At 57.0% G+C, this 27,185-nt stretch overlaps 1 protein-coding gene across 1 annotated transcript in view; it reads left to right on the top strand.

Moving 5' to 3' along the window:
- The window catches only part of LAMC3 (laminin subunit gamma 3), a 60,776-nt gene extending 35,203 nt beyond the window's left edge, over positions 1 to 25,573 (top strand). Inside the window, exons 12-28 of the mRNA XM_039229648.1 lie at positions 3,434 to 3,652; positions 5,549 to 5,737; positions 8,052 to 8,297; positions 9,135 to 9,288; positions 9,960 to 10,102; positions 10,597 to 10,775; positions 12,474 to 12,612; positions 13,604 to 13,809; positions 14,182 to 14,258; positions 14,711 to 14,845; positions 15,991 to 16,138; positions 17,170 to 17,313; positions 17,455 to 17,557; positions 20,667 to 20,866; positions 21,418 to 21,564; positions 21,654 to 21,753; positions 24,140 to 25,573. Of these exons, the coding sequence (XP_039085579.1) occupies positions 3,434 to 3,652; positions 5,549 to 5,737; positions 8,052 to 8,297; positions 9,135 to 9,288; positions 9,960 to 10,102; positions 10,597 to 10,775; positions 12,474 to 12,612; positions 13,604 to 13,809; positions 14,182 to 14,258; positions 14,711 to 14,845; positions 15,991 to 16,138; positions 17,170 to 17,313; positions 17,455 to 17,557; positions 20,667 to 20,866; positions 21,418 to 21,564; positions 21,654 to 21,753; positions 24,140 to 24,390 (2,780 nt within the window). The 3' untranslated portion in view covers positions 24,391 to 25,573. The remainder of the gene's footprint in view (positions 1 to 3,433; positions 3,653 to 5,548; positions 5,738 to 8,051; positions 8,298 to 9,134; positions 9,289 to 9,959; positions 10,103 to 10,596; positions 10,776 to 12,473; positions 12,613 to 13,603; positions 13,810 to 14,181; positions 14,259 to 14,710; positions 14,846 to 15,990; positions 16,139 to 17,169; positions 17,314 to 17,454; positions 17,558 to 20,666; positions 20,867 to 21,417; positions 21,565 to 21,653; positions 21,754 to 24,139) is intronic.
- The last annotated feature ends 1,612 nt before the right edge of the window (positions 25,574 to 27,185 follow it).

The raw sequence follows: 27,185 nt of genomic DNA, 5'->3' as shown, positions 1-27,185 counted from the left end.
ATATAATTTTCAACTCCAAACATAAACATAAGAATAAAGGTCTGCAATAATATTGATGCATATTGACATCAAGAAATGGTAATAGGTACTTCATTTTGTAGAGCATATGGACATACACAATATAAATTACAAAGGAGATGGGGCGCCTGAGTGGCTTAGTCGGTTAAGCGTCCGACTTTCTCTTAGGTCATGATCTCTCTGTTCGTGGGTTCGAGCCCCTTGTCGGGCTCTGTGCTGACGGCCAGCTCAGAGCCTGGAGCCTGTTTCAGTCTGTGACTCCCTCTCTCTCTGACCCTCCCCTGCTCACACTGTCTCTCTCTCTCCTAGAAATAAAATAAAAATATTAAAAAAAAAAGGAAAAGAAAAATAGTCATTGAATTCCAGGGTGTGAGTGCGCAGGCAGGACCATCCTGGAGACATAATGTAACAGAGTTTCCCTCACTGTAATGATTCACCGTGGGTTTCAGAGAAACTGAAACTCAGGAGTCATTTGCAGACACAGAGAGCAGGGCAATTCTAAGCCAGAGGCATGGATGACTAGTGTTGGAATAAAAACCAGAGTCGGTACCAGCAGTCACTGGGCAGATTTGCCCGAGGGGTGTCTAGTGGGGACACTCCCTGACGGAGATGTCGGGACAGAAGCCACTGACTTGCCTGGTCCCAGGCAGTGAGGAGATAGTGGGCAGGGAGATACGGCTCTGTCACCTTGGCTCTGTCACCTTGGTCAATGCGGTTCTTTTAGAAGGTGGACTTAGCCTTGACCGTTTCATTGTTTCCTTAGGGGGGAAACGCCTTGACAGTAACCATTCATTTGTGGGCGAAGCCTTTGAACCCAGTTTCAAACATCCGACTGAATAGGATCGACCTTTGTTCCTTAAACCCATTGTGTTTGTCATTTTGGAATCATCACTAGATGGGAAAGTTTGCCAGGTCGCTGTGAGCGGGGCGGTCACAGAGGGGGACCAGAGCATAGACGGGGTGCACACTGGTGACAGACTTCAAGAGCTGGGGGGCCGCTAGTGGCATGATCTTCCAAAGTGGCGAAAGGCTGTCAGGAAAATTCTGAGCAAGACAAAGCGTGGGATTCCCTCCGCATTCAGGGGACCTGCATTGCTAGGCAATTCGATATGCACCCAGACTATCCCAAAATGCCTTGTGTTCCTGTGTAAAATGGAGTTGGGGTCGGGGCTCAGATGTTGGCCAAGGTGTTTCCCTGCCCTTTGGCATCCGGCAGGACCTCTGAAAGTCACAGGGGGCGTCTGCTCATGTCGGGACGTCTGATAGCCCTGGCCCTGGTCTCCTCATGACCATAACAGCCACAGATTTCCTTCCGGGGGGGGGGTGATGGGCTCTTTTCAAGATCGCTTAGCTTAGACGGCCAGGTTCCCCGGGGCCCCGTCAAGTCAGACTTGGGAGGTCATAAGCCGGCCCTTCCCGCCTCAGCTCCCCTTTCTCTTTGGATCCCCATCCCCATCATCCTTTTTTTTTTTTTTAATTTTTAATATTTTATTTATTTCTAGGAGAGAGAGACAGCGCGAGCAGGGGAGGGTCAGAGAGAGAGGGAGTCACAGACTGAAACAGGCTCCAGGCTCTGAGCTGGCTGTCAGCACAGAGCCCGATGCGGGGCTCGAGCCCATGAACCGCGAGATCATTACCTAAGCGAAAGTCGGACTCTCAACCGACTAAGCCACCCAGGCGGCCCCCATCCCCATCGTCCTTGCCCATACTCCCCAAAGCCTCCCTAGCTCCCCAGGTCACCCTGCTGAGGCTCCTTGGAGGAATTTCATTTCCACTCTTTCCAGCACCTTCTACAGCTTCCTTCTGTCACTCAGCCTTCAGTTAACAGATGTGTACAAATCACCTGCTTAGGCCAGGCCTGCACTGGGTGCTGGGGTGAATTGAAGCGGCAGGTGGACATACTGACCCTCCCTCTCCCGCCCCCTCCCCCCCTCCCCATCCAGCTACACACCTCCTCTTCCCACTGATGACGTTCTGGGCCCTCTCTCTCCACACCTTTTTCTGAGTGCATGGTCTTACATCTGTGTGTGTGTGTGTGTGTGTGTGTGTGTGTGTGTGTTTACATCTGTGCTTTTTAACTATAGGAATCTGATCACACGGTCTGATGTGATGCCACTTGCTTTTTTCGGCTAACAGCGTGTCTTGGGGAGCTGTGACCCATCTTACACGTAGGAAAAGGCTGGCTGCCCGTCCACCACATATCATTCCATGACACAGATGCTCCTGAGAGTTTCAGCCGTCCCTCCGTTCATAAGCTTTGAAGTGGTTTCCAGTTTTCCACTATGCATACGGGGCTGCCGAGAGTAGGGAGGACGTAAAGGTTTTTGTCTGCTGTGCACGTCTGTCTTTTAGCGCAGATCCCTCAGCATGGAGATGTGAGGTTTTGGGTCAAAGAGTGCACGTTTTAAGTCTTGACACGTGCTGCCAGATTTTGGCTGCACCAAACTCTGTTCTAGGGACATGCATCCACCCCCGTCCACAGTCTACCTGCTCTGGTTATTAACAGATAGTTGTTCCGTTTTGCCCTGAGTTTCTGGTTGCTTTCTGGGGGGAAGGTTGGTCTGCCGGGAGCTACTGCTGTTCACTAGAAATGGAACCTCATCTACAGTCCTATAGCCCTGTGCGTGGGTTCCCCACACCGCCTTTCCCTGTCCGTGATCCTTCAATGCTTACCAATCGGAGGGTTATGAACGGTATCGTTGTTTATATTTACATATCTAATAACCTGTGAGGATGAATGGCTTTCCAGAAAATTCCCAGCCATATCCATTTTTGTTCTCAAAAAATCTCTCTTTAAGGGACGCCTGGGTGGCTCAGTCGTTTAAGCTTCCAACTCTTGATTTCAGCTCAGGTAACGATCTCACAGTTCGTGGGTTCAGGCCCTGCGTCGAGCTGCTGTCAGCACGGAGCCTGCTTAAAATTCTCTTTCTCCCTCTCTTTGCCCCTTCCCCTGTTCACTCTCTCTCTCAAAACAAAAAAATGAACAAACCTAAAGACTACCTATTTGGGGGCCTGTGGGTGGCTCAGTCTGTTAAGCATCGGACTTTGGCTCAGGTCATGATCTCGCAGTTCGTAAGTTCAAGCCCTGCATCGGGCTCTGTGCCCGCAGCTCAGAGCCTGGAGCCTGCTTCAGATTCTGTGTCTCCCACTCTCTGCTCTTCCTCCCCTGTTCATGCTCTGTTTCTCTCCGTCTCTCGAAAAATGAATAAACATTTAAAAAATATTCTTAAAAAACCACTACCTATTTTCCTTTGCCTTCTGTCTGTTTTGTTAAAAATCTTAATTGACCCACATGCTGCCTTTTTATCTGTGTGCCAGTGACCGTTTGCCTGTTCCATGTGTGAACAGGAAGGTCTTGGGTGGGGGGGGGGAACATGTGCCTGTAACTCTCTTCCTCTCTGTCCCCATTCTGCAGGCCGGGTGTACCTGACTGAGGTCCGGCTCACGTCAGCCCAGCGGGGACTCTCCCCGCCAGCCTCCTGGGTCGAGACTTGCTCATGTCCCACGGGGTACGCAGGCCAGTTCTGTGAATCCTGTGCTCCAGGATACAAGAGGGAGACACCACTGGGGGGTCCCTATACCAGCTGTGTCCCCTGCACCTGCAACCAGCATGGCACCTGTGACCCCCACACAGGTGAGTCCTGCCCCCCGCCCCCCTCAAAGCCACCTGGGCCACACCCAGCACAGCAGGTGAGTGCTGACCCCAACAGGGTCAGCCGTGGGCACGTGTGAGTGGTCACTAAGAGCAGTACTACTAAGGTGGTGTCCCCGAGGTCCTCCCCGGGCCGGGCACCTTTCTACACGCTGCGTCATTGATTCCTGCAAGCTCAGGTCTTAGTCTAGGGACCCAGGGCGCAGGGAGCCTGCACGGCCAGCAGGTGGCAGAGCTGCTCCCGCCACAAGGTCAGTCCTCACTAGGAGAGGAGGAGACCCAGAGAGAGCCTTCCACGGAGGTCACTAGGCGGGAGGTGCTGGATGGGGGCCGGACCCTGGCCTCTGTCCGCTCCGTGGGCCTCTCACACCAGAAGTGAGAGGGTCGGCGCCCTGCTGCCCTCCGGGGGCAGGCGGGGTCTCTGAGAAGCCAGATGCACCGTTCAGCTGCTCTCAGGCCCCACAGCGGAGTGGACGAGGGACAGCAGCTGGGAATCAGCAGTCTGGCCGGGGGGGGACGGGCACACGGTACGTGAGGGGCCTCCTCCCCGCCTTGGCCATGGCAGGCATCACGAATCGAGCCCAGATGAGGCCTCATAATCCCAACATGTGCTGGTCCGGGCAGCCCCGACCGAGGGAGCGTGGCGTGGGGCCAGCCTGTCATCCCTCAGAAGTGGTGACCATGCCATGACTTCCTGCCCAGTTTGGGCCAGTCCTCGTCTGTCAAACGGGGTGAATGCCCACTGCTGCTCATGCTGGAGAGAAGAAGGTGTGAGCGTGTGGATCTGGGCTGAGGCGGGGACCAGGGGAAGGCAGCACGGGCAGGATGGCTCCCCTCTTCCCCCGTCTGCCCCGAATTCCCTCTCTGTTCCTTGTTCACCTCGGCCTCAGCCGCGTGTTGGGGGGCTTCCTGGAAGTGGGGGCCTCCCGGAAGTGGGGTTTCTCAGCCAGGTTTCTCACTCAGGCCCTGGCAGTGGGGCCTCCCTTCTCTGGGGCAGAGGCTCTGTGCAGACTCCAGGTCTGGAGAAGGGGGCTTGCAGACCCCCCCCCAGCGTGAGAAACGAGTGGGGGGTGGGGCTTGCTCTATGAGACCAGCCAGCCTCTGAGCCTGTAGAGCCTCTTTACAAGCTCATGGTGGGAACAGACCCCCAGGTCTGTGTTGCTCTTGTTTATTTAAAAAAATTTTTTTTGAATGTTTTTTTAGTTTTGAGAGAGAGACAAAGTGTGAGCAGGGGAGGGTCAGAGAGAGGGAGACACAGAATCTGAAACAGGCTCCAGGCTCTGAGCCATCAGCACAGAGCCTGACACGGGGCTCAAACCCACGAACCGTGAGATCATGACCTGAGCTGAAGTCGGACACTTAACTGACTGAGCCCCCCAGGCGCCCCAGGGGTCTGTGTCACTCTTGCTTTTGGCCCCTGAGGTTATGAGGACACAGAGGAAAGGGCACGAAAACCGTGAGTGGCCACGCGGACAGGTCGTCTGGTGGTTTGGTTATAGGTTGAAGAACAAAATACTAACGATAACAGTAACGATCGTGCCGTGTGCCAGACACTATGCAGGGCACTCCGGCTGCCCAGTCCTGCCGAATCCCAACCAAAACCCTAGTGGTCAGAGCCATTGTCGTGTCCATCTTGCAGGTGAGGACACTGAGGCAGGGGTGTTAGGTGGTTTTCCCAGCTTTCTCGGTCAGTGAGTGGTGGATGTGAACCCAGGGTGGACCTTTTCATCCCCAGGCGGTGCTGCCTCCACCTTGGGGGGCTCCCAGCTCAATTCTGCTTGGGGACACGCTCTGTGACCCCGACCACCAAGACGCTCGCTGTTTCTGGAACATTCTGGGCTCAGGCGGTCATAACCAGGCGCTTGTCTTGCCCCTCAGGGATCTGCTTGTGCGGCCACCACACCGAGGGCCCTTCCTGTGAGCGCTGTTTGCCGGGTTTCTATGGCAACCCCTTCGCAGGCCACGCCGACGACTGTCAGCCTTGTCCGTGCCCCGGACAATCGGCCTGCACTGCCATCCCAGAGACAGGGGAGGTGGTGTGTACCCACTGCCCCCCAGGCCAGAGAGGTGAGTGGCTCGGGCCCTGGGGCCCTGCTTCTGTCCTGGGCTCCAGGAGTGGGGTCTTGGGTTTGCGGTGTGACAGATGGGGGAAGGCCCAGTGTAGCCTGACCTCTCAGAACATGGCCAGGGCCCCCGGCTGCCGTGGGTTCCTGGCAGAACGTGGGCCATTGGGCATCTCCAAGAGTCTTTTTCTTTTTCTTTTTTTTTTTTTTAATAATTTTATTTATTTCTAGGAGAGATAGAGAGAACGACAGTGTGAGCAGGGGAGGGTGAAAGAGAGAGGGAGACACAGACTCTGAAATAGGCTCCAGGCTCTGAGCTGGCAGTCAGCACAGAGCCCGACGCGGGGCTCGAACCCACGAACCGCGAGATCATGACCTAAGTGAAAGTCGGACGCTTAACTGACTAAGCCACCCAGGCGCCCCGAGTCTTTTTCTTTTAATGTTTATTTATTTTTGAGAGAGAGACAGAGAGCGAGCAGGGGAGGGGCAGAGAGAGAGACACAGACTCTGAAGCAGGCTCCATGCTCTGAGCTGTCAGCACAGAGCCCGATGAAGGGCTCGAACTCATTAACCGTGAGAACATGACCTGAGCTGAAGTCGGACGCTCAACCAACTGAGCCACCCAGGCGCCCCATGGAGAGTTTTTGAAAATTCCCATTTGGGCCCTGGCCTTCTAGAGCCTGGCTTACCTAAGAATCTGTATTCATAACAAGTGCTCTCACTAATTCTGATACATGGATGAGAAGGACAATCTCTGATTACACTTTCAGCTTTTAAAACATGTTGCCAGATGTTGTATAAGGGAGAAACCCCCACCCACACTCCCCACTCCAGGACCCAGGGTCACCCTCGACATCTGATTCTTTTCCAGCTCTTTTGAGATATTATTCACATACCCGACAATTCGCCCACTTATACAACTCGATGTGGTTTTTGGGGGTATATTCCATTATTAATTTCTTAAGTTATGGTGAAAAATATATAACATAAAATTTGTCATTTGAACCATTTAAAAAAATTTTTTTAATGTTAATTTATTTTTGAGAGACAGAGAGAACATGAGAGAGAGAGAGGGAGACAGAAATCCAAAGCAGGCTCCAGGCTCCGAGCTGTGAGCACAGAGCCTGATGCGGGGCTCGAACTCCAAAGCTGTGAGATCACTACCTGAGTCGAAGTTGGCCGCTCAACCGACTGAGCCACCCGGGCACCCCATGATTTGAACCATTTTTTAAGTGCACAGTTGAGTGGCGTTTACGTACATTCACGGGGTTGTGCAGCCATTTCTACAATGTGTCTGCAGAATGTATTCACCCTCCCAAACGGAAACACTGTCCCCATTATACAACCCCACCCCCCCCTTCTGCAGCCCCTAGTAAGCACTACTTCCTGTCTCTCTCCTACTTCCTGCCTCTTCCCTACTTCCTGTCTCTCTGCATCTGACTCTTCCTGGGACCTCGTATAAGTGACATCATCCGATGTTTGTCCTTCTGTAACTGGCTTGTTTCACTCGGCACACTGTTTCCGAGGCTCCCAGACATCCGATTTTGTGTCCCTGTGGCTGCCTCAGGAGGTCCTGAGGTCCTGTCTAGTGCCCGCCTTGCTGGGGACCGCTAGGAAAGCAGCTCCCCCTGTGCCAGCAGTAGAGCGGCGGGTGGGGGCCCAAGACCGGAGGACCCTGCCCCCCACCCTGCCCTCATGCTGTGCCTCTGTTCCGTAACCTTCCCTGCATTTTCTGGCTCCCCTGGTCTGGAGACTCGAGGAGAGCCTGGTCTGCGGGTGTAGACAGAGAAGTTCAGTCTGGCCCAGGCAGCCATGTGCCCGAGGGAGGATTTGGGGAGTGGGAAGAGCAGTGCTGTGCACGGAGGGAACAACCCCTGGGAAGGTCGCCCGGGGGGGCGCCAGCCCCGCCCCCCTTGTCACACCAGCGTCCTGCGGGCCTTGCTGATGAAGAGGATGGTCAGCGGGTGATGACAAGGAATATGTGACGGCCACCGCTGTTGTAGTGCCCGGAGTTGTGCTAAGAGCTTTACACAAATGATCTCACCAAGCCCTCTCCCTGGTTCTCTGCCGCGGCTGCCATGACTGTCCCGGCTTTGTAGACAAGGAGCCTGAGGTCAGAGAGGCCCAGGAGCTCGCCCTAGACCACACAGCCAGCCGGCGGCTGAGCTGGGCCCTGGCCCTGGAGCCCACGCTCTGTTCCACAAGGAGACGCGAGGGCCGATTGCTTGGGTTCACACCTTCCCCCCACCTACCGTGGGGACCCGGCAGCCCCCTCCCTCAGGCCTGCGCCTCCACACACAGCCCCCTCCCTTCCCCAGGGCGACGCTGTGAGATCTGTGATGATGGCTATTTTGGGGACCCTCTGGGGCTCTCTGGAGCCCCCCAGCCCTGCCGCCGGTGCCAGTGCAGTGGGAACGTAGACCCCAACGCCGTGGGCAACTGTGACCCCCAGTCTGGCCGCTGCCTGCGTTGCCTGCACAACACGACAGGCGCCCGCTGCGAGCGCTGTGCGGAAGGCTTCTACGGGAGCGCCCTGGCCCCTCGGCCTGCAGACAAGTGCACGCGTGAGTACCCACCTCTCGAGCCACCGGCAGGGCATGGTGGGGCCCCACTCCGCCAGCTCTAGCCATCAGTTCCAAGGGGCTGTGCAACCCTAGGCAGATTACTCACCTTCTCTGGTCCGTTGTCCGAAAGGCGTAAGGGTTTGCTCTCCTCCAGGGTCTCTCTCAGCCTTGATCTAATCACCCCTGAGCTTATGCTTTATTTATTTTATTTTTTGCCTTGATTTGGCGCTTACTCCCAGCTCCACAGGTAGCGCCCACGACTGTCCTCCTCGGCCACAGCACTCACCACGTTTGTGCTGCCCCCGGGCTTCCTTCAGGCTTTTCTCCTCCACCTGGGTTCGCACACAGTCCTGTGTCCCCGCTCAGAGGGCTGTACCTCAGCCCATGGAAGGCTTCCAGAAGTGCTTCAGGGAGAAGTTCAGCATTTCCCCCAAACTTACTCCAGAGCCCCTTTCTCCACGCGGCACCCGTCAGCACCCTGCCGGCCTCTTGTTTTTACGGGGCCCAGAGGGCAAGGTCAAGCGGCCCAAGACAGTGGGCACAGGGGTCCCCCCATGACTCCCTGGCCAGGTCTCTGGCCTTCTCTCCAGCCAGTGGGAGTTCGGGGCCAAGCTCAGAGGAGCCCTCTGCCTCCATGCCGATTTGGGGCTGTTTTTCCAAGGACATAGGAAACGGTTGAGATTTGAGCCCGGCCCTATAGCCTTTTTCCAGAAACAGCTCAGGAGGCTGGGCTGAATGTGAGTCATCCCTGTGTGCTCCCTGTCTTCTCCGGGACCCCCAAAGGTTGAGCGATAGTCTTCATGGTTCCCCAACGCCATTTTCTGCTCCCGTCCCCAGCCTGTGGTTGCAACCCGGGGGGCTCGGTCAGTGAGCAGACACCCTGCGACCCGGTGACCGGCCGGTGCACCTGCCTGCCTCACGTGACGGGACGGGACTGTAGCCGCTGCAGCCCCGGCTTCTATGGCCTCCAGCCCGGGAGGGGCTGCCGGAGGTGAGTGGGGCGAGGCTGTGGGTGCCCTTCCCCCTGGGGGTGTCTCCAGGATGGAAGGCGCCCCGGGCGGCCTCCGGGGAGGGCTCCGGTTTGGAACGGGCCATCCTAGGCTCCGTGCCAGGCACACCGGGCCCTGCACCAAAGGGGGACAAAGCGATGGTCCCTCGGGGGTCAGACTTGTGGCCCTGCCAACCCAGGATGCCGGCCAGGAGCAGCCCTCAGGGAGGGCCAGGTGGCCGGGGGGGCCAGTTTGCTCTCCGATTCCCCTTCTCGGTGACGCTGTTGCTCAGTGACCTTTTTGGCCACAACGGCACCTTCGTGCCTTTGGGGAACAGCGGAGGGCTCCAGGGAAGCGCCCCGGGGAACAAACAGGTTTCCTCCTTGCGAGAGTCCTCAGAGCCTTTAATGTGCTGGTCGCAGTGTGCCTTTCCAACAGAGGAGTATAGTCTCCAAGATCTGTGTGTCCCCATAGCCTCTGGCAGGGGTGGGGGGGGGGAGGCATTTGGTGAGACTGTGCCTCCTGGGGTTCAGCTTGGGGAAAGCTGTTTGATGTGTCCGGAGGCAGAGATGGGGCCCCTGGGCCCCCGTCTGCAGAGGGGGTGACCTACAGGCCCCCGGGCAGCCGCTGCCAGCAGAGCTCGCCTCAGACCCGGTCCCCTCCCCTGTCATAGCTGCAAGTGTCACCCGCTGGGCTCCCAGGAGGATCGGTGTCACCCCACGACTGGGCAGTGCCCCTGTCGCCCAGGCGTTGAGGGCCAGGCCTGCTACAGATGCCAGCTGGGTTTCTTCGGCTTCTCCATCAAGGGCTGCCGAGGTGAGGAGCTGGGTGCTGCCCGGCCGCCCAGGAGGTGGGGCCTGAGATCTCTGGGCAAAGAGGGGGCTGCCAGCCATTTGGCAGGAGAGCGAAAGGTCAGGTGCAGGCGCATCGCTGTCTTCTAAGAACAGCCATAGAAATATGGATGGAACGAATGCAGGGAACCAAAAACTCCGCTGCTACATCCCTGTGTGCTGAGGCCATCGGGTCACCTCTCTGGGCCTCGGTTTCCGCATTCGTACGGCTGGACTGCATGGCAGTTCCGAAACATGGCTGGTTCTCAGACCCAGGGACGCCGGAGTAAGTCAGCTGTCACCTCCGGCCTTCTGACTCAGTCTCCCAGGAAGGACCCAGGAGTGTGATTGAGCTGCCTCTGGGGTGGGGGAGGGGGGGGTCGGGAGCAGCCCGCTGCTAGCATGCAGGGGACCTGAGGGGCTCTGATGTTGGGTGGGGGGCATCAGGGCGCTCAGCGCCATCTGCACCGCTCCCCCCAGCCTGCAGGTGCTCCCCGTCGGGGGCCGCCGAGGCGCAGTGCCACAAGAACGGCACGTGCGTGTGCAGGCCCGGCTTCGTGGGCTACAAGTGTGACCGCTGCCGGGAAAACTTCTTCCTCACGGCCGGCGGCACCCACTGTCAGGAGTGCCCGTCCTGCTACGCCCTGGTGAAGGAGGAGGTGAGCCCACCCATCCGGGCCCCACCCAGGAAGTCTCGCCCTGCCTCCCGCCACATCACGCTCCCCCCGCCACCCCACCGTGAGCGCCAGCTCTGTGCTGGGCACCGGGAACTGACTTCTCATCCATGGCTCTCAGGCCTTCTGGGGCCACTGGTCACCTTCTCCCTGTGCTCACCCAGCCATCTGGCTGATGCCAGCCCTGCCCAACCCTCACCTCTGCTTGCCCCTGGCTCCTGACTAGACAGGAGAAGAGCTGCTGTCACCGGGTATCCTTCCCCACCCAAGCCCAGGTCTCACACTTTCTCAAGTTCAGTGGGGATGAGACCACATAGATGGCCCTTGGTGGAGGCAGTAGGGAGGAGGGCCAGGCCTCAAGGAGAATTTTGAGAGGGAGCTGGTGTGATGCAGGGGTGAGGAGCGTGACCTCTCCAAACCCATGTGGTGTCCCCAATAGCAGGGAGCAGCTTTGGTAAATTTCATCCCTCTCTCTCCTGCTCCAAAATGGACGCAGGCGTGCGACCCCTCACCTGCAACTGGTGAGGCCAGCCTTCAGAATGACGATGCTGTAAAAAGACACAATGATGGGTGGTGAATAGTAGCCACCCCTCCCCGCCCCTCCCCTCTGTAGTGCCTGGGCCAGTCTGTCCCTGCAGTCAAACCCATGGATGTATCTGCAGGGAAACAGATAAATAGTCACCCCAAATAAAAAATAAGGACCACAGACAGTCTAGGTCAGAACGCTTTTGCTGCTAGATGAGTTTAGAATTTTTTTTAACATCATTTTGCCATTCAGTAAGGAACGGAAAGCCCTGTGGTTTCTCAGAGCATTCTGGACTTTGGAATCGAAGAGAGGGCTCAGGACTTGCATCCTCCGGCCCTTAGGGTGGTTACAAGGTGAACATGAGCCGGTGTGTGGCCAGCAGCCGCTTGCGGTTCCCTGCAAGTGTGTAAACACAGTCATTGTTGGTGTGACTTGGGGGATGCCTGGCTGGCTCAGTCAGTAGAGCGTGCAACTCTCTCTCTTTTTTTTTAATGTTTATTTATTTTTGAGAGAGAGATAGAGCATAAGCAGAGGCAGAGAGAGAGGAAGACACAGAATCCGAAGCAGGCTCCAGGCTCTGAGCTTTCAGCACAGAGCCCAACATGGGACTCGAACCCATGAACTGTGAGATCATGACCTTAGCCGAAGTCGGATGCTTAGCCACTGAGCCAACTGAGCCACCCAGGCACCCTGCACGCAACTCTTGGTCTCAGGATTGTCAGTTCAGACCCCATGTTGGGCATGGAGCCTACTTAAAAAGAATGAATAATGAAATACAAACACAAATAGATAAAAGAACAGTGCTAGAAGACATTGTGTGGCACACTCAGTCAGCAGTATCCACGTACACCTGCAATATAGCAGGACAGACAGATTCTCCTGGGGAGTCCCTTCCCATCCCTCTCTCAGTAGATCAGAGATGTGTCAGCTGAATGCTAGCAGGTGCCATGGGTGTGAGGAGGGAAGGGACAGCTATGAGGAAGGGGTGGGCAAGGCTGGTCCTCAAAGGTCTGGTGTGTCCTCGGCTTTGATGCTCAGAATGAGACAGGAAAAGGAGACCATCGGTGAGGGAAAGGCTGGACAGAAGCCAGGGGAGAGGTGTGCAGACAGGACTTCTGGGCCATCAGCCTCGCGTGCCCTTCTTTTCCTACCTCCAGGCTTCCAAGCTGAAGGCCAGGCTGACCCTGATGGAGGGGTGGCTGCAGAGGTCTGACTGTAGTGAGCCCTGGGGACCCCTGCACATTCTGCAGGGAGAGGCCCCACGGGGGGACATCTACCAGGGACATCTGCTGCAAGGTGAGCGGTGACGAGACGGCTGGCTGGTCAGACCCCCCCCCCCCCCTTGGAGCCCTTCAGTCTGGTCTCAGGATGCTCTGAAGGCTCTGAGCTGGGTCCTAGAAGAACTCACTTTCTGGGAGAGCCTGTCCTCCCCAACTAAATGGGCTCCTCCCATGTCCCCACCCCAGACCTTTCCTTCAATGTCCCCCACCCAGTTGTACTTTGCAACTTTATTCGTCTCTGACTGTAACACCTATCCCCATGCCCCATGCCCTGTGTCCCACCCGGGACTGTAAGCTGAGTGAGGAAGGGGGCTGGTTTCACACATACAACAAATAATCACTGAGGTGCTGTCCCAGGTGCTGAACAGGTACCGTTTCTGCTGCCTTGACTATTGGCCATTTTGCTCATTCCCCAGGATAGAAATAAACAAGTACATGAGAATAGAGACTGTTAATAGAGCCAGATGGAATTTGGCCTTGGGACATTGTAATTTAGGGAATATTAAAAGTGAGTTGACCCTTCTGTATAATTTCATGTTCATAGGCACCTTTGCTCCTTTAGCAGCCAGGCGTAGGTGAGCTGAGCACTTGTTAGCAAGACTCGTGATCAGAATAGGGACCTTCCAGATGATGTGTGTTCAAACGACCATACCAACCCACACTGCAGATAACAGAGCTGACTCAAGGTGGTGGCCTTTCTGCTGTCTCAGGTTCAGGAATTGTTTCTTGTGGCTCTAGCAGAACTGAGTTCCTTCCAGGCCCTTATCTGTGGTGGACTTCCTATGTGGGAGGGCTTCGGGTCATGATTTGCCTTCTCTGGACCTCAGTCTTTGCGTCTGTAAAATAGGGAGGCTCTTCCCTTGGAGCTGACTGGTGGTGGTTGGTGCTCAGGCCTGGTGAGGGAGCTAAGCTGTGCCCAGACAGAGATGGGGGGTCCCTGAGGGTGAGCACTTTGTTGTGACATATCAAGTGCTCTGTGACCCCTGAACTTTGCGGGCTTCATGCAGGAGCCCGGGAAGACTTCCTGGAGCAGGTGACAGGCCTTGAAGGTGCGGTGAAGGCTGCCCGGGAGCAGCTGCGGACACTGAGCAAGGGTGCCCACTGTGGCCAGGCTGGAACAGAGAAGACCTGCTTCCAGCTGGCAGACCTAGATGCAGCACTGGAGTCCTCGGAAGAGGAGATTCTGCAGGCGGCCATCATCCTCAGATCTCTGGTAACACATCCTGGGCTCACCTGGTGACCTAGTGGCTGGGCTGTGCCTTTTTGGAGAGGCTCTGTTTCCTCATCTACAGAATGGGGGGGGGGTCACACAGCACCCCTTCTGCTGATTCAGTGGGATAATGTCTGCACAGAACAAGGCATGTTCCAGGGGGACACTGAATGTCCAGCGAATGAGTGGTGGGCATCATAACTGCCGTTTCTACATTCTGGGGCTCTGCCCACCGGGTGCTGACTTTCAGGCTACCTTTGAGCATTTATAAAATAACTGGCATGATTTAGTCCTGCCCAGTAATTTGGTCAAATGAGGCCCTTGCCCTTCAAGGATGCCCATCAGCTTCCTCCCATCTCCCTCTCTTCTCTAAAGGTGATTCCTCAGGAAGGGTCCAGCCAGCCCACCACCTGGAGCCACCTGGCCACCGAGGCCCATGCCCTCGCCAGGAGGTGAGACCCCGGGCCCTGGGAGCCTGGTGAGGTCTTGCCCACACAGTCTTGAAGGGAACCCAGCACTTCTCGGGGATGGGGGGTGGGTTCCCAGGTCAGGATCAACCCCGCAGGTGTCCCCTTGCCTGGATTCAAACCCAGGCTGTCCTGACCACTCTCTTCTGTGATGTCTTTATTAGGGTGACCATATCATTATGGTCCAAACTGAGATTTTACAAGTGATAAAAGGCCCTATTGATCATTATGCCAGGACAACAGGCATCAACTCAATGGAACAGGAGCAGGGGCATGGGTGGGTCCCTTCCCATCAGCCCTCACTGTGTGTCTAGCAGAGGGAGAAAAGGAGCTCGGCCCACAGGGTTGGAGTCCCGTGTGCTGGGAGGTGTGGGTTTGGGTGCAGGCCGCCTTCTGTGTGAGCTCCTGGTGGTGGTCAAGTGGGCATTTCTATACAGCCACAGGGACACCACTGCCAAGATTGAGGCCACTGCGCGGAGGGCCCTGGTCGCCTCCAACACCAGTTATGCACTTCTCTGGAGTCTGGTGGAGGGCAGAGTGGCCCTGGAGGCCCAGCGGGAACTGGAGGGCAGGTGAGGCCTCCCGGGTGTGGGTGGAAGGTTGAGTTGGCCTCCTGCAGCCGACGGGGCCTGGCTGGAGGGTGCTGGGTCCAGAACTGGCTTCCTTCCTGAGTCCTGACGTCCTCTGGGCAGGTGGGCGGGGATGTCTGAGGTCTCGGGCCCACTGGGTGATGCATTACAAGAATGCATTTATGCCTGGGGGTGCAGGTCAGCCTCTGGAGAGAAGGAGTGAGAACTTGAACCAGGAGGGTCCAGAGCAGCATGTCTCTCTCTCACCCCTGCAGCATCCCGCAGCACCCCCCCAGGCCCCACCCCCACCCCCAGGCAGCTCCTTTCAGGCACCAGCTTCCTTCTTGGCCTCTGCTTCTCTGCTCTGTGTGACTCCCTTCTAACCTCAGTCAGAGTGTCAAGAGAGACCCAGGAAGGCCTCCCTAAGTCCCAAGTTGACTTCCTAGATGAGAGAATGTGAGTGGCCCAGCTTAGATCAAGTGGCCGGCCCTGACTGGCATGGGGCGCTGTGTGTGAGGTCATCTGACCCACTCCTGGGCAGGGGTGGGGGCACAGGCTGTCTGAGAAGTGGGGGAGGGATGAGAGACCGCAGGGGGGGGTCAGCATCCCAGCCGTGCTCACTGTGGAGCTGGGTGGGGGGAGGGCACAGACAGCTGGACGGAACAAGAAACCTGTTCTAGGCAGTTAACTACAGCACCTTGAAGCTGAGGGCCCTCAGAGCCCAGGGCTATCCATTTACCTGGAGAGCCACATGCCCAAGGTCACCCAAGGGCACGGCCGAGCCAAGACCGAGGCCCGAGCTGCCGTCCCTTCACCAACATCAGGCATTTTCCTCTTCGCGATTCAGCCAGAGAATCCAAACATTTGCAAAACATATGATTCTCGAGTGGAAGCCAAGCCCAAGCCCCTTCAGAAAAGAGCGTTTGACTTGAATGAATGAAGAAACAAGAATGTGCTGCCTTTACTGCCTTTTCCATTCATTTGAAAGCTGCCAGTTTCCGAGGCCAGCTGCCGGATGCCGACCCTGCAGAGGGCGGCTCTGCCTGGGCGGTTTCCAGAGGGCTCCGGCGGGGGGTGGGGGGTGACATCCACGGGGAAGGAGAGCCCTGTGCCCTGCTCTGCGAGGCAACTTTGCTGTCTCCCCTCAGGTACCAGGAGGTCCAGGCAGCCCAGAAGGCGCTGGGCACGGCTGTGGCAGAGATGCTGCCTGGAGCTGGGAGGGTGCTGGCCGCCACGCAGCAAGTTGGTGCAGACGCCGTCCTGCGCCCGGCCCCACGGGCTGCCCCTGCAGCACTGGTCAGCCTGGCCGTCCTTGGAGCTCTGCATGGGGTGGGGTGGGGAGAATGAGGCAGCTGGGAAACCAGCGCAGCCCAGGCAGAGGCAGACGACGTGGCTTATTTTTAACTATATGGCAGTCGATTAAAACGAGATAATCCACATCCGTGGCTTGGCCGAGCGCCTGCCTGGCACAGAGATGGAGCTCGGCCGGTCTTTGTAGTTGATTGTGATAATAATAGCAAAGGCCAGGTGTCTTCTGCACAGTGGCATTAGCAGAGGCAGCAGAGAGACGCGGGGTCAAATCCCAGCTCCGCCTCCCCAGATCTGTGACCTTGGCCAAGGTCACGTTCCCTCCCTGCGCCCTCAGTTAATTCCTCTGTGAGACGGAGCTCACCCATCAGGTAGTTGTAGGCCGCGTCCATGCGAGCCGGGAGAGGATTTGTGAGCAGTATGCAAAGTGGTCCTCAGTGCCTGTCAGCCCTCAGCACCTCCGGATAAATCAGCTCCGTCGTGTCTCCCCAGTAATCCTCAAATCCCCAGACTCAGAAACCGCACTCTAAGAAAGAGACTAAGCTTATACAAATGCATCTGGGGCAAAACCTGACTGGCCTGAAGCTCCTTCTTTGGGGTCCTCGCTTCCCTCACCCCGAATATGAAGAGTAGCGTGCAGGTACTAAGGGGTTTGACCCTGAGCGTGGCCCTCGATGCCGCCGAAGGTGTTAGATGGCATTCGGCACCTGCACGGCTCTGCTTCTCAAGTCAGGAAAATTCTGAATTTGGAAATACATTCGGGCCCCAGGTTTCAGCTGAGATTGTGGATCTGGGGAAGGAAATGCAGGTCAGGGAGGCCTCGCTCCTAGTCGTTGGTAAGACTGGAACCTGAGACAGGCTCTCCCTGCCCTGGCTGCCCCTCTTCTTCCTGGGGCCCACAGGCAGCTCTGTTCCCGCCCCCCCCCCCATTCCTGTCCCTGGGCGCCTCCCACCCGGTAGAGGACCTGTCCCTCGGGTCTTCCTGCCGGGCCCTGCCTGAGCCCACCATCTCCCTGCAGAAGTCCCAGGCCGGGGCCCTGGGTCTGAAGGCACAGGCCCTGGAGAAGACGGTTGCTTCTAGAGAGCGTGCGGTCACCGAGGCTGCCCGGGCCCTCCAGGCCACCGCCCAGGCCGAGCTGCGGAAGACGGAGCCCCTCACACAGGTGGGCTCATGTCCTTGAAGCAGGCACCGGGTCGGGCTGCCCTGGGGGTGTCCTGGGGTGTGGGGGGAGCAGGAGAATGAAAGGCAAAGACCCTGTCCGTCCAGTGTCTCCCCCTGCGGATCCTCTCTCTTCTCTCTCCAGCTTCGCCAGCAGGCCAGAGCCGCCCTGACGCGGGCTTCCTCATCCGTCCAGGCCGCCACAGTGACGGTCACGGGAGCCAGGACCCTGCTGGCCGACCTGGAAGGTATGCGTGCCTCGCTCAGCCCTAGGCTTCTTGCTGCGTAACTGCCCGTGCCGCAGGGGACCGAAGTCCAGTTGTGTGGGCATAAGCCAACCGGCCCTTCCCCTCCCCACCCAGCCAGGACCCCTCCCGGGCTGCTCGACTGTTCCTCACACACCCCTCACCGGGTACTCACCCGCATGGCTGTCGGCCATCAGACCACACACAGAGCCTATCAGGGCCGATTCCGAGGCCATCGGCTATCCATTCCTGGTCTCGTCTGCTCAGGCCGGGGGTCCCATCACCTGGTACAAACGGCGGCCACAGTCCAGTGTTCAGCTGGGGTCGCAGGGAAGGAGGCAGAGTTCTCTTTAGAAAGGGGGCGTGGGTTGATGCCATTCCAGGTTTCCTTTGGGCTTTAGGAAAATGAGGCTAAGTGGTCCCATTTCATAGACGTGTAGACCAAGGAAAGGGATTGGTAACTATCCCTGGGTCAGAGATGCACCGAATAGAAACCGTCCAGGGTCAGGATTCTCCGGCTCTCCGTCCCCCTGTGGCATAGGCTTCTCTGAGGTCCTCTTTGCCCCTTGTCTGTGGCTCTGCACCAATGAGCTGAATAAAGCAGGAACATAGGCCCCAGGGGCCCCTTGGTGTCTAAGACCGGAAGTCAGGCTCTGCTTGATCCGGTTCTACAGACTTCCTTCCCAACTCTACCCACTGCCCCTGGGAGATGTGGCCCCAGCCATGGACCCTCTACCTTCTGGGACAGAGGGTGAGCTGGTCAGTGCCTCCTCTTCTCTAGGCTGCTCTGTGGTCTGAAGTCTTGGTCACCCATGAGTCAGGGGGCTTCCATGCAGAGGGCGTGGCCGTGTGCTCTTGGCTCTGAGTTGCGTTTAGGAAAATGTAAATTCAATGACATGCAGTGGTGGAATATTAGGATTTTAGGACATTGAAATTATCAAGGTTGCTCGAGCCCTCTGCTGCAACCCCCTCACCACCCAGGGGACTCATCCAGCCTCTGCTTGCCTACCTCCAGTGCTTGTGGGCTCACTACCTCACAAGGCATCCCCTTCTCACTGTCGGATATACTGCATGGAACTTTGCCTCCCTGGGGCAGTACTGTGAGTACACAAGGGCTCATCTCAAACCTCTAACTCTAGGTTCTTTCCCCTCATTCCTGCCCCTTTTCAGAGACGCCCTCTGTCACTACCAGTTGGCCTGTGCCCAGTTGGTATTCAGGATGAAAGGAAAACTCACAGAGTGAATTAGCCCGAGAGGTTATCTATCAAGAGTGGGTTTGTGTTCAAATAAGTTTAGGATATGTCATTACTATAGCGCCTTCTAGAGGCCATACAGCGTGCACCTATTAAAGGTTCTGAGAAGTCCTGCAGTAAAGAAACCTCCTTCTTTTTATTCAAGCCTAATTGACGTTTCCTCCTGACATTTGTTACTACCCCTGTAGAGTGAGGACTCCACGGAGTGCATTTTAAGAAATACCAATTTTGGGGTGCATGGGTGGCTCAGTCGGTTGAATGTCCAACTTTGGCTCAGGTCATGATCTCACAGTTCGTGGATTCAGGCCCCACGTCAGGCTCTGTGCTGACAGCTAGCTCAGAGCCTGGAGCCTGCTTCGGATTCTGTGTCTCCCTCTTTCTCTGACCCTCCCCTGCTCTCTCTCTCTCTCTCAGAAATAAATAAAACATTAAAAATTTTTTTAAAAAACATCAATTTTGTGTACAAGAGGCAAAGTAGATCTAATTGTTGGATTATCTTCAGAAAAATTGTGATATTCTGCCTTAGAGGGCTTGATTCTTTCTAAAATTTGACTATAGGGGCACCTGGGTAGCTCAGTCAGTTAAGGGTCCGACTTCGGCTCATGTCATGATCTCACAGTTTCTGAGTTTGATCTCATGTCAGGCTCTGTGCTGACAGCTCAGAGCCTAGAGCCTGCTTCAGATTCTGTGTCTCCCTCTCTCTCTGCCCCTCCGCCACTCATTGTCCCTCTCTCAAAAAATAAATAAACATTAAAAAAAGATAAATAAATAAAATTGGACTATAATCAGTATTCCTGATTTCCCGTAGGATTTTATCTTAAAAGGAGGAAAAAGGTCTTTCTTCTTTACAGAGGGAAACTACTTCTTATTAGATAATAAAACCTATGCAAATTGTAATACCTCCCTTTTTATCTTGGCTGCTAGGAAGCTCAGAGGTATATAGAGCATTCAGTGCCTCCAATGTTATTATCCTAATTTTCTGGCACTTCTCACTCCTCTTTGTCCCTTCCTCATCCCCCCAATTACCTATGGCCCTTGGTTTTTCATTTTAGTGGTCCAATCGTTGACTTATCTATTACTATAAGCTGCCTCAAAGCCCTTTTAGAAATAGGAGATATGGATTTGCTGGGTACTGTGCTGTGACTTCCCATCCATTCCCGCCATGGCCCAGGCACTGAACACCATGTGATTTTTAGTTTTTATTTATATATATGTATATATTTAATTTTTTTAACGTTTATTCATTTTTGAGAGACAGAGACAAATCATGAGTGGGGGAAGGGCAGAGAGAGAGGGAGACACAGAATCCGAAGCAGGCTCCAGGCTCTGAGCTGTCTGCACAGAGCCTGACGCGGGGCTCGAACTCTTGAACTGTAAGATCATGACCTGAGCTGAAGTCGGATGCTTAACTGACTGAGCCACCCAGGTGCCCTTATTTTTATATATTTTTAATGTTTACTTATTTTTGAGAGTGCAGGTGGGGGAGGGGCAGAGAGAGGAGGACAGAGGATTCAAAGCAGGCTCTGTGCTGACAGCAGCGAGCCCGATGTGTGGCTTGAACTCACGAACCATGAGCCAAAGTCGGATGCTCAACCCACTGAGCCACCCAGGTGCCTGGTGTACTTTTGTGATTTTAATAAATCTCATAAAAGAATGTAAACCTTTACATTCACTGAGCCGTATGTCTTGCTGGTTCTTTGTTCCCAAGACAAGCCTGAGAAGGTCACATGTGAACCACCTACATCTTGACCCTCCACTCACGTCATCTGAGGGTCAGGCGTCTGGTGGTGCTTGCCCGGCAGGGGCGTGAGCCCCCTTCCCTCCTCGCCCCGCTGACACAGCCTCTCCTGGGTTTGCAGGAATGAAGCGACAGTTTCCTCGGCCCAAGGACCAGGCCGCGCTGGGGAGGAAGGCAGGCACGGTCAGGGGCAGGCTCCTCGCGGACTTGAAAAAGAAGGCCAAGCAGGCGGAGAGGATGCTGGGGAACGCGGCATCTGTCTCCTCCAGTGCCAAGAAGAAGGGCCGGGAAGCCGAAATGTTGGCTATGGACAGTGCTAAGGTCAGGGCCACGGATGTGACAACAGCGGCGCCCCTGCCTCTGGGCCTGGGGGTGGACCGTCTCCTAAGGGCTCCCCTTCCGTAGGTTAAACGTGGTCCCTGCAGATCTGCCTCTCCCGTGTACACGATGCTGGATGCTCCGCACTTGGGGCACGGTGGATCCCAGGCTCCAAGCCCTTGAGCTTCATTCAAGTGACCCTGTTGATTCCTTGACAAACAGGTGTCACTGTTGTCCCTGTCTGACCGGTGGGGACCCTCTGAGTACCAGCCTGTTTTAGGAACTTAAATCACATGACCAGGAATGTCACCTAGATCTGTTTGGCTTTGCTCCCAAACTTCTAGACTCTCGTTTTCTAACTGGAGCCAAAGTCTAACCCCCCGTGCCTCTCCCCGGCCCCCGCTGACTTGGTGCACGTAGCCTGCATCCGGGACACGGTGGTGGAATGAATGAATGATCTGGTGCTCAAACTGAGGACAGCTCGGCATTACTGCCGTCTGTGCTCTTTGCCTCTGGAAGGACTTACTCCACCCCCCCTCTCCTCCCTCCCCCAGCTCGCCAGGGCCTTGCTGAGGGACGGGAAGCAGGAGAACCACCGGGCAGGCCGGCTGTCCAGCCAGACGCAGGCGACGCTCCGACGGGCCTCCGGGCAGGTGCTTGCCTTCCAAGCGCGCAGACAGGAGCTGGAGGAAGCTGAGCAGGTACGTGGGCCCAGACCCCCCACCTCGTTCCCTCCCGGCCCCCCCCCGGAGCCGGCGGGGCGCCGCTCAAGCTCTCCCTCCCTCCCAAGGCGGGTGCCGGGCTGCGGGCCGTGGAGCGGCAGATCTGGGAGTCACGCAGGACCCTGGAAGAGGACGTCCAGGCCTTGTCGGAGCTACTTGCCAGGCTGGGTGAGCACCCAAGGCCGGGCCCTGATCCCCTGAGGCCCTGGAGCACCTCCGGAGCTTCTGTGAGCCCCGGTCCTAGAGAAGATCTCCTCCTTGCCCTCGTCTACACAGGGCTCCCCATCCCCAGCCGCAAGCGTTTATAATAGTTCCAGACCCCCATGCGAGGTGGGGCTGGCGGCCATTCTCTGTGTGCCCTCAGGGGCCACTAGCCTGGGAGACTGGAAAAGTCACCACACACAGATCCGCCCTGAGGGTTTCAGAGGAGAGAGGATGTCACAGAAGCAATCCGGCATCGAGATCATGTGCTGGTTTGGAATCAGACCAAGACTCTCAAGTCTGGTGCTTGGCCGGGAGACCTTGGGAAAACTACTCTGCCTCTCCGAACCTCAGTTCCCCCGTCTGGAAAATGGGAGTAACACTGGGTCATTTAGAAAGCGGTTGCCACGCCGTGGGGGTGAGAGTCTGTCAACAGCAGCTCCCAGGGAGGAGGAAGAATCGAGGCGGGCCTCAGCAGGGAGACATTTCAGGGTGAGGGAGCCGGCACCCCCTCAGAGTGGGGAAGCATGGAGGCCTCAGAGCAGGGAAAGGGATAGGGCCATAGCAGGTATGCATTTTTAAAAACTGTGGTAAGATACGCATAACATAACATGTGCCGTTGTAACCATCTTTAAGCACACACTTCAGAGGCATTACGCACATTCACAGTGTCTTGCAGCCATCACCGCCATCCTTTCCCAGAACTTTCCTATCTTCGCAAACCGAACCACTCTGCACCCATTAGACATGAATTCCCTGTGTCCCCAGCCCCTGGCACGCCCCATTCTCTCTTTGGTGTCTATGAACTTAACGCTCTTAGAGATCTCATATCAGTGGATTCCCACAGCATTTGTCCTTCTGTGGCTGGCCTCTGTCCCTTAGTGTCACGTCCTCAGGCTCACCCACGGAACGGCATTTCCTTTATTATTAATAAGGGGAAGACTCACCACATTCTGCATCCTGTCTGCATGCCAGGCCCGCGCTCAGCTGTTTGCACACGTGATCTCTAGAAGCCTCATTCTCTTCGGGGCAAGAACACAGCTTCGCTTTGCCATTTTGCAGACGGGCAGTCTGAGGCTTGGAGAGTTTAAACTATGTGTCCGGGGCCCCACAGCCAGCCGGTGGGGAAGCTGAGGTTCACCCGCGGGTCTAACCAATTCAGAGTGCCCACTTGTGGCCATTGGTCTGTACCCAACGCTAAGGACCCGGAGCACTGGACACAGTGCCCGGGGCGGTGCCTTGCTCTGCGAGGGTAAGCTGCTTTGGCGGTTGCTGTCATTTATTCGTTTGTGCTGGTGACGTGCTTGGCTTAGGGATGCAGGAGACGACAGCCCACATCTGGACCCTGCCCCGGTGCCTGGGAGCCCCAGCGGGCACACGGAGTGTGGCAGTGCCTTGAACCTGAATCTCCTCGGGCCGGGCAGTTTGGACACCCCTGTGGATGGTGGGGCCCCTCGAGGTCTTTGCGGAGAGCGGGACTTGCCCAGGCTGCCAGGGCCCAGCTCTCTTCTGCCTCTTCCTGCCCGTTTCAGGTTCTGCTACTGCCTGCCCTCCACCTTCCACCTTCGTTGCCCAGGAAATTCGGGGCTAGGGAGAGCCCTAGGCCCATAGGGGGATCCCGTGGGATTAGAAGCCATTTGGAACAGACTTCCCCATCCCCACGACTCTCCCACCTGGCTGAGCCTTGTCTTCCTGCTGAATGTCACCCTTAAAAGACAAGATGACAAGGGCCAGGTGGGGGAGACAGCCTGTAGATTGCACTCCACCACCACCATCAAGTTCAAATGTGAGCACCAGGCCCCACCTTGTTTTACCCTTGGAGAGGCTCTGGGAAGTCCTTAAGTCCTTAAGAAATAGAGTTAATCCGTGCTGGGCCAGGTGGAAACCCTGCTTCCCAGCCCTCATTCTAATGCCAGGGATGCTTCTTTTTACGCCGGTGAGCGGCCACACCTCGGCACAGGCGGTATCTGTAAATGTGTGCTCCTGGTAAATCAACATGGTGCGTCTGAGGAGCCAGCAGGAATCATGGGCACCTTGAACGGGCACCTTGAGCGCGCACGCTGCTTTAGGAAATGGGCTCAGGATGCACACAGAGCCTTCTTTTCATCAGCAACAAGGATGAACGGTTGCCCGGTGCTGCCCAGGGGGGAAGTTTCGGGTCTTCACGTGAACCCAGTGGGGTGCCCCAACCAGAAACACTGCCCTCTCTCGGTCCCTTGCTTTCCTGGTAGACTGTGGGCCGTCAGGATCCTGGAAGATCTGAGCTGGCAAGGGTCTCGGGGGTGGGGGCCGAACAGGCGTCGGGCCTGCAGGGGAGCTGGCCTATGCTGAGGCTGCCTGTGCCTCCCCGCAGGGTCACTGGACACCCATCGAGCCCCAGCCCAGGCCCTGAACGAGACCCAGTGGGCACTGGAGCGCCTGAGGCTGCGGCTGAGCCCGCCGGGGGCCCTGCAGGGGAAACTGAGGCTGCTGGAGCAGGAGTCCCAGCAGCAGGAGCTGCAGATCCAGAGCTTCGAGAACGACCTCGCAGAGATCCGTGCTGACAAGCAGAACCTGGAGGCCATTCTGCACAGCCTGCCCCAGAGCTGCGCCAGCTGGCAGTGAGGGTCGCCCTGCCCCCCCCCCCCCCCCGCTGTGGCCCTAGCCCGGGACAGGCGCGCACCCCCCACAGGTGCCGCCGTGCAGGCACCCCCGCCAGCGCCTGCTGCTGTGTCCCCACGCCACGTGAATCCTCCGAGTCCATGCCCGCACCCCCTCCATTCCCGCCAGCGTGAATGCACATACATGGTCCACCCAAGCGGCCCCGGGGTGCCCACGACCATCGGCGCGCGCTCCCGTGCCATGATGCAAAAACACGCACATCCCGGTGTCGATAGCGCATGCGCACACCCGCAGACGCAATGCACGCACGCATACGAGTCCCTCTCTCCGTGCACACGTTACCCTCCGTCCGCAGGCGGGTATTGAGCTCTGGATGCTGGAGGAGTCGTGTTTGATACCCTCTGGCATCGACATTCTCACTCTTGGCTCCTGGAGGCAAGGGCCAAGGCAGGATCCGTGCTTGAGAGGCTGAGGGGGGCTGTCCGCAGAGATCCGGGGGGGGGGGGGGAGGTTCAGCCAAAGCCAGAGTCCCCAGCCCCAGAGCTACCCCTGTCCTGCAGCCCCCCACCGTGCAGCTCAGCACAGCTGAGGGACCAGATCCTAGGAGGGAGCTCAGCAATGGAACCTGAGGCCGGGGGACTCCTGGGGCCGTAGGGGCGGGGGGGCAGCCGGCTGGGAGGATGGCCCACCCCGCTCGCACGGCTGCCCCTGGCTTCGTGGAATACTTTGTTCTGAGGAGCCTGGGAACCGCATGCCTGGGCCGCGGGGCACCTTTCAGCCTGTGGCCTGTCCAGACCGCCTGGCCTCAAGGGCCTGAGGGGGGTTCTGGGTCGGGGGGCCTGAGGTCCTGTGGCAGCTCCTCTTTGTAACCCCATGACCCCAGCTGGCCTTTGACACTGGCCCCACCTGCCACCAGGGAGGCGTCCGCGTGGTGTGGAGGCCTGGTTGCCATTCTGGTCTGTCCTGCTGGGGAGGCCCCTATGCCAGCCCCCCCCCCCGCCCCCCAGGGTTCCTGGCATTTCCTCCCAGAGCTCCGCCGCTTTCCCAGGGCCCTCTTCCGGTAGACGGCGGACCGCGGGCACCGGGACGGGTGCTTCAGGAGGCCCAGCTCTTGCCCCGTGCAGGGGGCACGAGCAGCAGCATAGACCACTTCTGTTTAATGTGAAAATAAAGGACCCCTTTACCAGCTGGGTGTCATGCCTTTGGTCCTCTCCGGCTGACGGCAGCAGGGGCCCTGGCTGTGGGCGCCGACTCACTACCGTGGCACGTGGGGGACATACCCAGCACCCCAATCAGTGGGTGGAAGAACGTTCGGTGAGCCTCTTGGTTCACGTGCAGGAGCAGGGAGGTGGCGAAGCTGAGCTCACTGGCTTCCGGGGCCTTCCCACGGGGAGGGCTTTGCCCGGGTCCTATGACCAGAGGCACCTCCCCTCTCCCCTCTGCTGCGGGGGGTTATCAGGCAAAGCCTAGGGGAGCAGGAGGGGCCCTCGGCTGACCTCTGGGGCAGGAAACTGTGAACTCAAACCAAGTGTCCACCCAGCACAAAAAGGCTCAGGGAGGGACACTGAGGTGGAGGAGGAGGAGGAGGGCTTTGGGCCAGGCTGCAAAGGGTGGGGGGGGACAGAACATTCCAGGCAATAGGGTAGGCAATAGCTCAGGGTTTGCAGGGTGGAGGCCTGGCCAGCATGGTTCACTCCAGGAAGCTGGGTGGTGTGGGTGGGATGGATTATAGAGCCATATACAGTTTAGGTTCTTGGCCATAGAGCCTAACTCCCTTTTGAGTTGGTTTAAATTAAAAAAGGGGAGCTTTTTATTTAAAAAAAAAAAACACACACAAAACCTCTAGGGAGGGTCTCCTAGAATCTGGTTTGGGACAGCCCAGGGCGGGGACTCTCCTGTACTCCCCCTCCTCCCTCTCCCCTGGACTCTGCCTCTTCCTCTCTCTCTGTGTTTCTCCCACAGAGAAGTTTTCTCTGCTTTTCCTGAGCCTGGTGGGAGAGAAGCCCCCTCTACCGCCTCCCCCCCCCACAGTCCCCGAATTTATGTGTCATCAGGTCAAACACGGAGACAAACTTGAAACAGCCCTGATTCCACCTTCTCCAGAGAGTCAGACCCAGCTTTTAGGCCAGGGCCCCTCCCCCACCCCATCCCCGCTCCTATTCTGAGTGAAGGGGGAGCTCTGGGTACAAGGCCATATATGAGAGAGAGCGTGTCTACCTTCTGCACATCTGCTGGGGGGGGGGCATTCAGAGAAGATGCTTGCTCCTCCACAGAGAGTCTGAAAGTCAAGGTCATGGGGGGTGAGGGTCGTGTGTGTGTGTGAACAGCAATGAGCTGGGGAGTGACTTGGTGGATTTGAGAGAGAGTACAGGGGCAAGGAGGCCGAAACAGCAGCCTGTTGCTCTACAGTGAGTTTGATGACTGGTGTCTGGTATCGGTGGACAAAGGAGACCAAGGCTCTTTGGAGACTTCTGGATAGGGTCTGATGCCCTCAGGCCCCTCTCCCCCAACACCCACCTTCTCTGCTGACAGAGGCACGAGCCGTTCTGATGCCTGCTCTTGGCATTAAACCCCTATCCACTCAAGCTGTGGGACTCAGCAAAGCCCGGTCCCAGAATCCCAAGCGGGGGGAACGGGGGTGGAGAACAGGCCCCGTCTCCATCCCATGGTGACGTGCTTCAGGCTTGACATCTCATGATTCATGCAGTCCGGTCATGCCTGGTATATGCAGAGCCACTGTCTGGCCCAGAGGTGGGGCTGTGCTGGGTGGAATGTGGCAGCTGTTACACAACTGGCTA

The sequence above is a fragment of the Hyaena hyaena genome, unplaced genomic scaffold (assembly GCF_003009895.1).
Source record: "Hyaena hyaena isolate Hyena2069 unplaced genomic scaffold, ASM300989v1 scaffold_38, whole genome shotgun sequence".
NCBI classification, from domain to species: Eukaryota; Metazoa; Chordata; class Mammalia; order Carnivora; family Hyaenidae; genus Hyaena; species Hyaena hyaena.
This window is presented reverse-complemented; position numbering and strand designations above follow the sequence as displayed.